At 47.2% G+C, this 15,604-nt stretch overlaps 1 protein-coding gene across 1 annotated transcript in view; it reads right to left on the bottom strand.

Moving 5' to 3' along the window:
* The window catches only part of TRIM71 (tripartite motif containing 71), a 61,807-nt gene extending 47,845 nt beyond the window's left edge, over positions 1-13,962 (bottom strand). Inside the window, exon 1 of the mRNA XM_039843449.1 lies at positions 12,765-13,962. Coding sequence (XP_039699383.1) covers positions 12,765-13,625 — 861 coding nt within the window. The 5' untranslated portion in view covers positions 13,626-13,962. The remainder of the gene's footprint in view (positions 1-12,764) is intronic.
* Positions 13,963-15,604: the final 1,642 nt, after the last annotated feature.

The raw sequence follows: 15,604 nt of genomic DNA on the forward strand, positions 1-15,604 counted from the left end.
GGTTCTGCATCCTACACCAAGCAAACAACAAAAAATCTCTTGAAAATAAGTTCTATGGGGCTACAACAAATAGGCACTGATAAACTGGGCAGCATACTGTCATCAAATGCAGACAAATCCTGTGCTAGGTTAGGTTGCACAGGAGCCGCGAGACAATCAACACTCCAACGTGAATGCTTAGAACACCAAATGTTAACACCATCCCTCCTTTTATGAGAGGGAGGGAAATGTTTGTTTTCAAAGTTCAAGACTAGCTGTGCTAAAAAAGCATAACTTTCAGTCTGAGATGCCCAAATATATTTATACCTTCCTTTGCATAAATTTGTATGTTAATAACATTTGTACACATAGTTAACAATTAACACACACTTTAGTTGTAGCAAATAGCCAAGAACCGACGTAAAGGAATGAAGACTGGCAGTAACTTCAGTTCTGAGGAGTCAAGGCAAATCTACTTATTGTACAGTAGACTTAAGAATGAATAAGATTATAAAATTAGTAGCTGTTGTGATCTAGTCCCAAAGGGTGTCCAGAATTAACCATTATCTCTTGCTACGAAAGGATATTGCTATCCCTTTATAAATGAGTTTCCATTTAGTACCATAAATAAATCCTAACAGAAAACCCCCTTTTCCACTAACTAACCCATCAGTTTAAAAGTGGAGACTCATGTACCTTCCTTCATCCACAATACCTGCAGGGGTTCCTTTCCAAGACTCAGTCAAAGCTCCAGATAACTGGGTTAGTTCATAGCTGACCAATGTGGCACTTTTTAAATCTAATTAAATTCGTAAAATAAAAATTTCCTCTTAGAATATTCCTCTAAATTCCTGAAAGTTCTGATAAAATAAACAACAAAAGCCAAAGGAGATAAACACCAACAGGAATTTCTCTGGAAGATTACTGAAAATAAAAGGTAAGACTAATGGGTGGGTGGCTAACAGGTGCTTCCACTGACACCCTGGCAGCACTGTCCTCAAATTAAATTGTTCCTTCATTTTAAATTTCTAAATGTTTTCACTTATATATAGTGCATAACATTATTTCATCAGGAAATACTTCATTTGATTTTCAAACAAAAAGTCAGTCCTAGGCTGGCTAATGCAAATGTTACCAACCCTTATGCGAATGATGAGGAAAACTAAAAACAGGAAACACAATTGCCCCTCAACTGGTGAATGTATCAACTCTAGTAGATTCGGACAATGCAAAACTACTCAACAATACAAGGGAGGAACTATTGATACTGCAAAACAGGGATGACTCTTGAATGCATTACGCCAACTGAACAACAACTCGACTCGAAAGGCTTTAACACTAGATGATTCCATTGTACCACATTCTAGAAAAGACAAAATCATAGGAATAGAGAACAGACCAGTGGTCACCTAAGGGAGAGGGGAGGGGAGGACTTGGGAGCGATGGGACTGTTCTGTATTTTGACTGGTGAGTACACCTTGTATACTCTTGTTAAAATGTGCAGAATTGGACAATGAAAATAGGTGAATTTTACAATATGTAATCTACACCTCAGTAAATGAAAATACCAAAAAAATCAAACTAGAAAAATCACCAAGCTAGGAGAAGTGAGGCCTTCCCTCTCAGCCTAAGGTTATGCAGCATAAACTGCAGCACAATTGCAGGACAAAGTGTGGGGTTGCGGGGTGGTGGGGAGGAGGCGTGCGTTCTGGCCATCTTAAAGGCGGAAGAGAGGAAGAGAAAGCAGGGAGTGGGGGAAGTGCCTCCCTACAGCCTGTATGTACTGAGTGTCCCTAGCTCATTCCCAAGATTATAGCCATAATGGGCTAAAGAGTCTGGTTCCCACCAGGGAGATATGCATGGTCTTCCAGGCAGCCATCCACAGACCCCCTCCCTCTGTGGACCAGCAGCAGCCCCCACTCAGGGGTCAGAACCGAATCAGGCCATTAGGGAAGGCAGGGAATCACCCGATCCCAAACTGGCTGCGTAAACTCTACGAGGAAAGGGATTTGGGGCTATTTTTGCCTGCTGCTGTAATCCCAGGGCCTCCTACTTTGCCAAATCAGTTTTCGTAGAAATTCAGGTCTGTTTTCATAGAAATTACAATTTCCTGCACTCGTTTCATCTCTACTTACACTGTGTAATTACACGACCAAGTACAACGGACATAAACAGGTCCGAGAACAAAAACAGCAGTCTCTCTCGGTAAGCACGCAAGTCAACTGGGGAGAGCTGTCCGCAGGGAGAGGGGCTGCGTGTGGCTCATGCGGCCGGCTGGTGGAGGCTGGCAGCAAGCTGGGCTGGTAGACTCTAACCACAGTGATAGGAAGAGCACCGCTAACTTTGGACACATTCTGGTTCTCATCCCTCTGAGATCTCCCCCATATTTTCATGAAAAGTTTCATGAAAAAGAATCGAATCAGGTGGTGCTGCCAGGAGCAATGGCCCTAATGGAATGCCATCTTCTCAGCTCTGCTGCTTACTGAATTATCTTCTCTCAGCCTTAAACCCATCCTCTTTCTGACATCACCCCCCCCCAACCCCTCCTTTATGATTTGGGAGAATGGGAGGACTGGGACTGAGCAAACCACATCTCTGCCTTGCCAGCTGGGTCATACTTAGATTCTGCCAATAGGGGATGCTGGAGGGAGAAAGGATTTGGGTCTATCTTGATGGTCTTAACAGACTTCTTCACCCCAGCAGTACTGGGCCCTCATTCCAGTAGCAGCAGCACCGGATTCCGGTTTGCAGTTTTCTAACACTGGAGGGACCAGCTTTGCCATCCCGTCTCCCACACCCATCCCAAGGGGCCAGACCCGTAGGAACCCCACTAAGTATTAATAACTCCAACCTCTTCCCTTTTGATCTCTGTGGGAAGCAGCGAGGATGGCAGCTGCTTCCCACAGTTGCTATTTCCCAGATACCCTAATATTCTCTTCTTGCCTTTCAGTAACAGTCAACAATTCTTTACATTAAATTACCTCTTAAAGTAACTAATGTGGCCCTGGCTCCTGACTGATACACCAGTTGTTTCCTCTACATATAATTAACCCACTCTACTTGGAGAGGTCAGAGGAAGGGACCCTAACACCTTCTTTAGGATTAGGTAAAATTAAGTAAAAGGTTTATTTAGATTACACACCCTCCCTCCTCTAGAGTCATTCCACTGCAGGTTCCTAGAAACCACACTCTGCTCATCAGCACACCTACCTAAAGTCCATGGTTCTCTGAAAAGCTCTCTCTCCAGTCCCAACTCATCCCCCTTTAGGAACCTGTTTAGATGCCCTGAGCTTTAACATTTAGATTTCATACAGTAATTTAAATAAGACCACATATAAAGTAGGCACACAGAGATGATAAGCCCCCTCTTCATTCACCTTTCTCCCTTTCAGTTCTGTCTTCCCAAACAAACTAACCACAAGGCTCAAGTAGGGAATAGGTCACAGACTGCCCTTATACATCTTTAAGCATGGAATGCAATTCTTAGGTGCAGACATTCAAATATTTTGATGACAAATATCAACACATCAAGTCCTATCAGCAATGAGGAACTACTCAAATTATTCCATGCATCAAATATTGCTTGGCCATCCACCAGAAAATATTTGAGAATGATAGCATATTTAACTTCATGAAAAATAAATTTTACCTGTTTGGCAGCAACTTGCAGGAAAAGTTAAAGCCAAATTCTTTTTAGGATATTTACACATAGTTATGTGCCTCTGTTGTTATTAAAACATGAATTTTTCTAACTCTTTCAAAGCATCTTCATGTAAATTACAGCTCTCCCCACAGATAGATCTCGAAAACATAACCATTCCCATCTCTCCCACCTAAAAGGTCAGAGATCAAGAGGTTAAATGACTTGCCCAAGGTCACATTGCAACTTTTGGGCAATATTGGGATTTTAAACCCAGGTCTTTTTACTCTAAAGCTCATGCTCCTGGTCTTTATACTGAGAAGCTACAAGCATTTTCCAATTTACTGTTCCCCCTTTCATCCACAAAATGTGTCCCTCCATCTACATAATGTGAGAGAAAGGTCCATCCCTAATATTTTTCAAGGGCATTTATTCTTGGCTTGAAAACTAAGACATCTCCTTTGTTCCTGGCAAATGAATAAAAAGGCACCAGTATGAGCATCTTCTGAGGGTCAAACACAACCTGCACCAATTACCACCGAGAACTGACAATCTGGTAAAATCTTTCTGGAACTAGTCTTTAAACCCGCTAACATAAACAGAGGCCAGATATAGTGTAAAAGCCCCTACCTGCTAATGCCAAAGTACTTGCTTTGAAGGGTTGAGGCCAGGGTTCAAGGGAATCGGGCGGGCGGGCGGGGTGGTCAGGAGGTGGCCTTCATTGCCCGAAATCCAGAATAAAACATGCCTGTTATATGTTAAATGGCAGAGGAAACCTTCTCATTCTGATATTGTAGAGATCTCCTATGAGACAATTATAATTTCAAGAGAATAATTAAAACTCTTCCTTGCTAAATTATTGTTCTGGTAATAGTGTATGTTAAGTGAATTTTGGAGTGAGTGACACAGTAATGTCACACGCATTTTTGCCGAGAGGCCATGGCACATTTCTATCTGCTATTTAATTTTCTCCTTAACATGGAAAAGATCAAAAATAAGAATAAAACACAAGATTCAAGCAACAAATTTCACATTAAATATGAGATGTTTAAGGACGAGTTTCAAAAACATAAAATTGCCAAATATTGTGAATAAAGAGCAATGTGAAAAGAGAACTAGTTTCTGATCAACAAGTCATTTCACCAACACAGGCCTGTAAAGTAGCAGGTTTTTTTCTATGGTGATTTAAGGCCTTTCCAGTAATAATTTTTCTCTTCAGATACTTCCTCCAACATACATATACATACACACACACACACACACACTGTGAAATTAAAGCTCATACAATATTTCAGTCCCTGAAATCAGACTGTTCCCTTGAGCAAGTTGATCCAATTCCCTGAAATACCACAGTCCTCCACCTCCATAAAAAAAGTATCATGGCTTCAAAGATTAGCGGTTCTCAAATATATCATTTTAAATATAAACTCGATTTCCATCTGCAAAAAATGCTGCAGGTTATTGATACAGCTTCTGAATATACCACTTGTGCACCTCATTCTCTCCTAGGCTTGGGGAGCCTTATAACCCTAAAACAGTCTAGACCGAAAGTTAAAGCTGAGTCCCTGTTTTTTTCTAAAGTAAAACAAGGTTTAAAAGCCTTTTTCTCCAGTACACCTTGCATCACCTGAATCACTACATACCTTTCCATTTAGATACTGGTAAAATGATAAAAGCACAGCTCAGCCATTATTTCCAACACTGAAAATTGATTTTCTTCTAAGACATCTCCTTTTGGGGGAAAGAGGAAGGAAGAGGAGGAAGAGGAGGAGGGGGGGGAAGAGGAGGGAAGAAGGGAGGAAGAAGAGGAAGGAGGAAGAGAGGAAGAGGAGGAGAGGAGGGAAGAGGAGGGAAGAGGAGGGAAGAGGAGGGAAGGAGAGGTCTGCTTCAACATTCTAACATGTAGTTTATTAATAAAAAGCTATTGCAATGCTTAACATTGCCTTCTATTGTGAGATGCTGTGCTGTGGCACCGTTATCCCTAATCCTTACCACACTGAAAAGTGTGACAGCCATTTTACAGATGACAAAACTGAGACAGCAAGAATTCAACCTAGGATCACACTGTTGGAGCGCTCGAGTAAAGCAAAGCTAAATCACTTATAATCAGAAACATCACAAAAACCTTTTTGAACTATTAAGCTTTCTTTTCCATAACCACTTTTCTGCTCAACACTTATTTATACACTTGTGTGTGCATTTTTCAGTACAAGCCTATAGATGATCGTGAGAAATCTCTCCCAATAATATTGGTCTCAAAGAAGCAGAGCACACAGACCACATTTACAGGTGTGGTCTAAACACATCATAATTATGACTGCTGATGCCACCTATTCGCAACTCTCAGTTTTAAAACACCTGTGCTGATGTAGTCATATCAGATTCATGTTTGGCAGCAAAACCTGAGTATGCAGTTTTAATACAGTAGAATTTTTATAATTATCCCAATTAGTCTGAATATGAATGACATTCTCAAAACCCACTGGCATTTCAAGAAAAACATTTTTATCTGCAAATGGTTAAGGCTAGAAAGAAGGAAATGGCTGGCCAAATTTTCCAGAAGTAACAACTAAAGGATTCAGTTGTTGACACCTGTTTAGAAGGCACAGGAGTTCCTCTCTCATTCCCAGGGGCTTCCTCACCAGCTCAGGCTTCAAAGCTCCTTTGGAGGCCCTCAAAATTCACAGGTGTCAAAGCCATGAGAGAATGCCCTCAGTCTATACAACTAACCTTGACTCAACTTAATACTCTTGTGTGTACATTGCTCTGCTTCATTCAAATCCCATTAATGTTGATAGAATGTGCTATTCTGCAGGAGCCTGTCCAGGTAAATAATCACAATCGAGAATTATTCCCTTATTCATGACCAAGCCTTCTCTTCCCAATATTTACAACTTCACTGTGCTATTACTGAAAGTAATAACTTTACCACTAAAGATTACCTTTTCCTTAGGGTGCTGTGCCTATTGATCATCAAACTGAGATCTTAAACAGATTCACCAAAAAAACAAAAAACAAAAACAAAAAAACAAAAAAAAAATCCTCCAAAAAACAGAAAAAAAAACACTTCACTTGGTGGAAGCTGATGCTCAGGAAAGGAACTATCTGGGGTTAGCAGAAAATCTACAGTAAGGAGGACAAAAAATACTGGCCTGATGTCTTCAGATTAAACATGGATCTCCCAAAATCTCAGTTGGTTTTGAGAGATGAGACCCCAGAATAGGGGATCATTTCACTCTACCTTCAAAGCCAGTTGTAAACCAACTATCTAAAACATGAGATAAGCTGGAGATGGCACCTGAAGAAGGAAAGAATTACACTGGATTAAGTATTGAGTCAAATAGTTCTGATGTAAGTTGCCAGTGCTCAGCCCCCATCCCTCCCAATTTCTCTGTTAGCAAGTCAGAGGTCTTGTCAATCAAAGTCAATCTGGTTTCAGTCACCTCAGTTCGTGGGTATAGACAAAACCTCAAGAGGAGAAGAATAATTTAGTATTGAACAAGCATGAGGTCACATCAACTGAAGGGGAAAGATGCATCAGCTTCCTCTTGCAAGTCACAATGCTTGAAAGGTCAAGAGAAGGGGGAACAGAGTGGACTGCAACGGGTGGCATCTTGCTCCCTTTAGGCAACTGTAATTCTTTGTCAGTATCGTTCTCTTGCTCTTCCAAAATAACAGAGATGGCAAAAACAGCCTTAGTGAGCCAAGCATTTCCTTTAACTCTTTGTCAGTATTATGAAGGAGTGGGGACGGAACATTATTTTGAAACCGCCTGCATGGTAGAATTCGGCTCAACCTTTTGCTTTAAGTGTCATGAAGAATGACCCCCAAAATGGTCCTTTATTCACTTATAAGGACATCTAAAATAAATCTTGCCCTGTGTGAGAACGGGATGGAGAAATGGCAAGCAAACCATGTGACTTTTAAGGTAACACTAGAGGAAACAAAATCTGTAGAGTTAAATTTTAAAGTTACAGAATTATCGAATTATCAAATAAGTTAAAATTTCTATTGAATCGGGAACATTTATAAACCTTTTTCTACTACTTCAATAAAAGCATTAACCATTTCACCTCCTCTTATAAGCTTCCCCAAAAGCTAACTTACATTCTCTCTCTATATATATGCCAAGTTTTTAAAATGACAACATAAAAAGCTAATAGCTGCTCAAAATTTCACATATGAAAAGTTCCTTCTGTTTTAAGTATGCTTTAAGAAACTACATTTTAATGTTGGTTTCAGCATCCTGAAATTTATAAGCATCTGAAATGGGAGGGAGAACTGTGGTGGAAAAAGGAAATTTTACTCAATTCTTCACTTTCGGGTTTCTTTATTCCACGTACAATTACTTAACTTGAAAACATCTGAATCATAAAGAACACATAGTACTATCAAATGAAGAACTGAAGTCTGAGAGAAAGTGCCCATTTTCTTCCTAAAGTATCTTTATTGTTTCAAATATATATTCTAGCATTGAAAACAAAACCCCTGTAAACCAAAAACAAAGTCTATGCAACCTCTAAACCAGTGTATTCTTTTTTAATTAGAAAAAGTCAGTAACAAATAGGTTCCTCTGACAGTGCTGATACCACACTGCAGGTTCAAATATTACCAGCACACTTTATGGCTTGGCGTTATGCCTGCGAGCCAACCTCACCAGCAAAGGCTTGCCAGACTAGCCAAGGCCCACTTCCCCTGGATCCATGTTGATAAAAATCCACCCCTATGCACTTTAATGAAAGGAAGACCAGGCACATTCCTCAGCTAAAAACGTGACTTTCTAAAAGCCCACAAACAGATTACATTCAAGGATAAGAAATTAAGAATCAATAATGAACATCTATCTCCCATATATTTTCACCAAGCATTTTCTTAATTTAAGACTTCAACCTACAAACAGCCATCTGCTGAACTGGATTCAAAAGCAGCAACCTCCAATTATTTCTAAGTTACGAAAAGTTTGGTTTTCTGGCAAACAGGCAAGATGCATGCATTAGGCAGACAGAAATGCACCTAAACCCCATAGAATGGGTCGAAGATGGGGTGCAGAAAATACTAGAATGCACACTTTACATTCATTTTTTTTTCTCTTGTCCTTACAAAAAGCCTTTTGGTATAGGTTTTATAATTTACACAGCACATGCACATTAACACAAACATGCATACACTACCTATTCATGCCTGAAAAAGCTTAGACACTGGTGAATGTGCAATAAAATACATATATTGGTGCCAGCACCGGTACAATCCCCGTTCACAGTGACTTATTCAAAATAAGATACAAGAATTTATTGCACAATCAGTTATTTTAGGCAGCAAACCTGCCTTCCTCAAAGCGGGTTAAGGCTGATTTTTGGAGAGTGGTTTTCTGGGGAAAGATGATCCCCAAGCCTAGGATGGCTCAATATTCAGGGTTTTATCTAGTTGGAATTCTGGAATTTATCTTTCCAGGAAGCTTTTTATTTTTAAGCCCAAGGCAGGGACTGACTATAAATTGTATCAACACCTGCACCCCATTTTCTATCCAGGAGACTCAAGAAAATCCCAACCCTGGCTTGCCTAACTGGAAACAATATTACCTTACTCAGTGAGACGGGCTACAATGTTGCTCCTGGCTCAAAATGGCAACTGTGTCAACCCCGCGGGCTCACTACTGCTAGTGAGAGCCTCTCCCCGGGTCCGGAACACGCTCAGATCCCACTCGGCTTCCCGCCATTTACAGAATCCTGATGCTCAGCCCTTTAACACACAACACACACCATGGAAGCCCCAAGATCTCAGCTCCTGTGTTGCCTTCAAGGCAGCAAAGGGCTCACCATCCAATATGCCAATAATACATTAAAGGGCAACTCGGGAGTGGCTGGGACAGCGCGCTCAAGTCCCGCCCGACTTCCTACCCACCTCTCTTCTCCCCACACGTGCGCAGACCCTTCCCCGGGTGTCCGCGGGGTGAGGAGAGGCCACGGGTCCGGCCGCGTTCTCACAGCCGACGCGAGCTGCGGGCTCCAGGCTGGCCGGCGGCGGCGCAGCCTCAATGTGCCTCTCCCGGGACCCAACGGCACTGACCAGTGGGTTTGGGGACGCTGGCCTAGGACTCCCGGCCTGTATGTTCGCCGGGCCGCGGCGCCTGCAGGCCTTTCGGACCGACCATCCACACACACACACAACTAGAGAAAAACCCAAACTATTTTTTTTATGAGCCAGATACGAGTAGGAGCAAGCAATTCTTGTCATTTCGTTGGAAATGCTCACTCCTTTCTCTTTTAGGTTTGAAAGTTATTTGTTTTAAACCAAGCACTGAAAACACCGCCTTGTCAATCCCAAGGAGCCATTTCGATGGAGGACAGAGAGGCTTAAGAAAAGCCTCCCGCACCCCAAGTGAGTAGCCAACTGTTGGAGGCACCCTCCCTAAAAGAAAAGGGTTTGGAAAAGCCAGGCGTCAGCCCTCCTTCCCAAGGTCAGGTGGCATCAGTCACCATAAGGCAAGAGCGCCCTGAATTATTTAATGAAGCCTGTTGTCTCAGGAGGCAACTCACTAAAGTAGCCCATTTAAAAAATTGAGTAGATAGTACATATAGCCAAATATCTCAATTTAGGTATTCAGTCGCAATCAAATAGAGGACAGTCATTCTCCCAAAGTGCCCTCATGCTATTTCCCAGTCAAAAGCGGGGCTTTCCAACCGTAATATTTTCAAACTATTACCGATCACTTCCTTGGAAGGAAAGGAAGAATTTAGGCCGTGGGTGGGACCTATGTGTACCTGATGTAACACCTTAATCCTCTAGTCACAGCACCAATTTGTCATCTTTAAATTCAAATTTTCTAGTATTCTAAATCCAGGAAAAAGAGGTCTAAAACTTAGAATTTCTGAGTTTTCTTTAAATGGAAAACTAAACGAGCAAAGTAGAATTTTGCTTAAAAGTGAAAAAATGTCATGTTTTTAAAGAGTATTTAGTTTAATATCTTAACGCTTTTGCCGAAGAACTTTACATATGTTAAAAAGTAAATTTTCAGGGCATCCATGTAACTCCCAGGTAAATGAGGGGCGCTTCACTTCACACTTTACACTCTCCCATCCCATTTGAATGGTTTGATAATTTAAAAAGAGTATAAACCTTTTACAAGTCTGGCAACACTGAGCATCTACTGTTTTAGCCCAAATAAACAGTATGTGGATCTTTAACTGGGAATATAAATAAAACCTGACATTTAAACCCAACTGCTGAGAGGTAAGGTTCAATCAACACCCCTCCCAGGAAGAAAAACTGTAGCGGATTCACGGTGCCCACTCTCTTTCACTCCCAACCCCCACCATCCCCCATTTGACCCTAATCTTCAAGTGAATTGGCTTTCAGATTGGCATTTGGCTCAATCGTTTTTCTATAAGTGACGAAAGAACACACTAGAAGCATTCACCCATAAGTGTGGAAAAACTTTAAAGATGAGTCCATTCAAAGCTTAAAAACGAAGAAAAAGAAAAACTGCCTCCTGGCTTCATACCTAGAAGGAAACTTTTAAAGTGAGGCGCCCACAAATAGATCAGAATTTCAACTTTTTTCCAATAGGAGAAGCCGGCTTAAGGCCATCAGGCAATAGCTCCGCCTTCCTCCCCAAATAACAGGTTAGGAATGGAAAAGGCTGCGCTGTGCAAGCCTCAGCCGGGCTCGGTACCAGCACGCCCATTCCGACTCGCAGGCAGCAACTCCCACTAGAATTTTTGAACCCTCTGCTGTCTCCAGCTCTACATCCAAAGCCAAGACTATATAGCAAGCACACACACCAAACTTCACGGGTCTACTACAGGTAGATCGTGTAAGCTACCGACCCTCGCGGCAGAACTTACTGCTCAAAATTTTCACCCCTTTCCTCTAATGGGTTCGGGTGAGTGGAAGGTGTCAACATGGTGTGAAAAAATAAGCAAAAAGGTTTGTTCAACAGTCCAAATAGCGAAATCAATCTCAATCGCTGAAGTGCAGCCCTCGGACCCTGCGCACCCTGGGGTTCAAGCCGCGTGGAGCTGGGTCCAGTTTTTCTTCAAGAGAAGTCGAACCCCTGGTTGGGGGGCGGGGTGAGGAAACACCTCCCAACCAGAGAAACCGGTTCCAGCTGGGATCGAAGCGGGGGAAGCGGGGAGCGGCCCAAGGGACTCCCAGCTGGGCGAGAGCAATGGGTACGGTCCCCCAATTTCGCTCATTTAGGCGCAGCCGCGGGGCCACGAGGCCGAATTCCAAGCAAGGGGAAGTTCAGGGGCCATTTACACGTTTTTTACACAGTGCGAGAAACAGCCACGAAGAGAAGGACTTAAGATCGAGGGCTTGGTCCTCAAAGACCCACAGATGCCCTCTGACCCGAGGAGGCAACGACAAAAAAAAAAAACAGCTTTCCCTCTGAAGCACGCACGTGGAAACCAGGTCCACACAAGCACGCGCACTCCACACCCACTCACCCACACAACCATCTCTTCCTGACCCACGCCCTACTTAAAAGCAACAATCTACTGGTTTACAAACAAAAATGAGAAAATAAACCCTCAGCATGTTGGGAGGCCTCTGGTGTGCCCACACAAGGAGACCACGTCTACACAGACACAGACACACACGATCTTCCATCTCGTGCCTTATTTAAAATAGCGTGCACCCTTTTTCAAACAGAAGTCAAAATCTAAAACGAAGAGGTGTCCTGAAACCTCGCGAACGGGGGTGGAAGAACCCTCGCACACGGAGACCAGGTCTACACAGACACACACATCTAACTCCTTCAGCTCACGCCTAATTGGAGACAACGGTTGCCACGTTTTGCCACACAGAAAATTAGCTGAGGAAAAGGTTAGAATCACTCCACGTTTTGGAACCCTTAGGGGGCCCCCTCGCAACACGCACACAGCCAGGTCTTCTACACACGCGCGCGCGCTCGCGCGTATACACACACACACACACACACACACACACTTCCCAGGCCATGATCCACTTGTGGGCAAAGACCGCCATGTAGCCAAAGGAAAAATAACATCCCGAAAGGGAAGAACCTCTCCCCGACCCCCAATCGCTTTGGGACCCGGTCCCCAGACCCTTTGCGTGAGTTCTTGAGGTTCCCGGGTGGACACACACATATGCCCCACCCCCTCGGGAGCCGCCACACGCTCACCTCGTCGTCGTGGTGCTGGCAGAAGCCGAGGCGCTCCGGGAAGACCGAAAGGATGGAGAAGGGCGGGCCGGGGAAGGACGGCCCGAGCCCGAGCTGCTGCGCCGCCGCCGCTGCCGCAGCGGCAGCGGGACCCGGCGGGCCGCGCTCGATGTAGTGGTCCTTGGTGAGGCGCACGCGCTGATGCGCGCGAACGCAGTTGTCGCACAGGTGCTCCTGGCAGTCGAGGCAGCGCGACGAGGCTGCGTTGCCCTCGTCGCAGGAGCTGCAACCGTGAGGCCGGCGCAGCAGCAGCGCGGACGGGGAGGCAGCCGGTCCGCCGGGCGCGGAGCGAGGAGGCGCGGGCGTAGGAGGCGCCGGTGGGAGCGGCGGCGCCGAGGCGGACGCGCGCGGGTGCGCGTGGTGCGCGTGGTGGCGGTGGTTGCTGTGGCCGCCCGCGCCCGCTGGGGCGCCTGCACGCCCGTTCTTGGGCGGCGGCTCGTCGGCGGTGGCCACCACCGCGTCGAGCAGGTTGCTGAGCAGGAAGGCGGACGAGGGCAGCGCGTCCATGCCTGCCGCTTCGGCCAGCACTACTTTCTGGTCGCACACAGGGCAGCGCAGCTTGAGTGGCTCTCCTGGCGCGCCGCCGGCTGCAGCCGGCACCCGATGCGCCTCGAGGCACGGGCGGCAGAAGGCATGCAAGCAGGGCAAGACGTGCAGGCGGCGCGCCGCAGCCCCGGGGCCCCCGCCGCCGCCCCCCGACGACGTGGACGTCTGCGAGGACGACGACGACGCAGACGAGTTGGAGGAGAGCGGCACCGGCGAGCCGCACATCTCCTTGCACAGCAGGCAGATCTGGAAGTCAGTCTCAGAGAACGAAGCCATTTGCAACCAGGCCCGGAGGAGGGAGGAGACCAGAGAGGAAGAGGAGGAGAGGAGAGTGCGGACGAGGTGGGTGGGGGAGCCGCCGACTCACTCAGAAAAATGCATCGATTAGACCTGCAATCCAGGAGCAGGCACCAGAGCGGCGCGGCCCGCTTGGCCTCGCCGCGTCCGGCCCGCGCGCTGCCACCCCGACGCTGCGGGCATTAAATGCCACTATCCAGAGGCGACACAGATTCTTCCCGGAGGACGTGGGGGCTGCGTGCCTTCCGAAGCGGGAGCGCCGGAACAAGTCCCGACTCGCGAGGGTCGAGCGGGGGCAGGGAGGTCAGGGGACACGCTGGAGCAGCTGGAGCTTGGCTTCTCGCTCGCTGAGGGAAGTCCTCTAAAGTAGAGTCCGCTGTGCAATCTCAGCCCGGCGGGAGAAGCAGAATTTGGTTCGACGAGTATTTGGTGCGTTGCTTTCCTTTAAACGAATTTAGTTAGTCTCTTTTTGGGAGAGAAAGGCTCCCCAAACTAGTAAAGGCGGGAGCGGCGCGACGCCAAGCCCGTGTCCCCCCGCGCGACGCCGGCCGCCCCACCGCATGACGCGGCGGCCAGGGACTCCTGGGTGGCCCGGCGTGCTGCGCTCGGGCTTGCGAATGGCCGGCGCTGGCTCCCCTGCAGGGCAGTCGGCCCCGCGGCAGCTGCAGCTCTTGGGGGCCCGGCCGCCGCCGCACGCGTGTAGTACGCACGCGCGTCCCACGCGCCTCAAGTCTCCCGCGCGCCCGCCTGGGCCGGCCGCGGCTGCCGGTGCTTAACACGCACGCGCGCCCCACGCGGCACAGGGCCCTCGTGCCCCCGCCTCGCCCGGCCTGGCCGCCTCCCGCGCGCTCCCTCGCCTCCGGTTTAGCGGCGCTGCAGCGCGGGGCCGCAGGTCCCCGCGGGCCGTCCTGAATTATTCATCCGTAGGAAGATATTAGATGTACCCGCTGCCCGCTCCGCGCGAGCCGTCGTGCAATGCTATCCGAGCTCCGCGCGCGCCCCGCGCCCCTCCTCCTCCTCACGTCCGTCCTCTCTGAAACCTTGGCAGCGAAGGGGGATCACATTTCCTTTGTCATCGGGCCATTTCGCCCTCGCCTTGGTCCCCCCTCCGATCTCGAGCCGCGGGGACGGAGCCTCCTCCCGGGCGCGCTGGAATCAGTGGAACCCGCAACGGCCCAGCGTGGTGAGCTCCGGAGCCGCGTGGCCAACGCCGCCGGCCCGCGCCCGCGTCATCTTTCTGAAACGAGTCGCCGTGCAAGACTAGGGTGGCCCCAACCGCGCTGCGCCTACCGGGCTTAGCTCGCGCCGTGTGCCCTGGCCTCCTGGGGCTTTGCACAACTCCCCCAATTCGGGCTGCGTGCGTGCACGCGCGCGCGCGAGCCCCCTCTTTCTCTGCTTTGCCGCCTCTTCCTCCTCCTCCTCCTCCTCCTCCTCCTCCTCCCTCTCAGTACGCCGGGTTATTGGGACCGATCGGAATTCGGAATCCTTTTAATCTCCAAAGGAGCAAACTCACTTCCGCCGAGTGCTGGGAGGGGGCTGGGGGAGGGGACACAGGGGAGGGGGTTCCAGGCAAACAGGAAACATTAGCCCTCTCGGCAAGGCTTGCTTTTGTGTGCTCCCTCCCTCCTCCCTCTAACCTCCTCCCTTCTCCAGGCCGCTGGGGAGATGAACGCCCCCCGGCTTCAGTGTGACGACCTTTGAAACCTTCCGAGCTGGGAGCGGAGAGCGACTCTTCCGTTTATTTAAAAAAGAAAAAAATTAAAGATTTCATTCTGAATCCTGGTTCAACAGAGGCTGGTATCCACTGCCCGTGAGATCTGGGTTTTACCCCCCACCTTTTTTTTTTTTTCTTGTTACGTTTTCTTAAGGACTATGTCTGATCAACACCAAAACATCACGCGGTTGTGTGCCGTTGGATGCGTGGAATTAAACGCATCTGAATTCTGATCTCCGGAGGG

The sequence above is a fragment of the Pteropus medius genome, unplaced genomic scaffold (assembly GCF_902729225.1).
Source record: "Pteropus medius unplaced genomic scaffold, Ma_sr-lr_union100, whole genome shotgun sequence".
Taxonomy (NCBI): Eukaryota; Metazoa; Chordata; class Mammalia; order Chiroptera; family Pteropodidae; genus Pteropus; species Pteropus medius.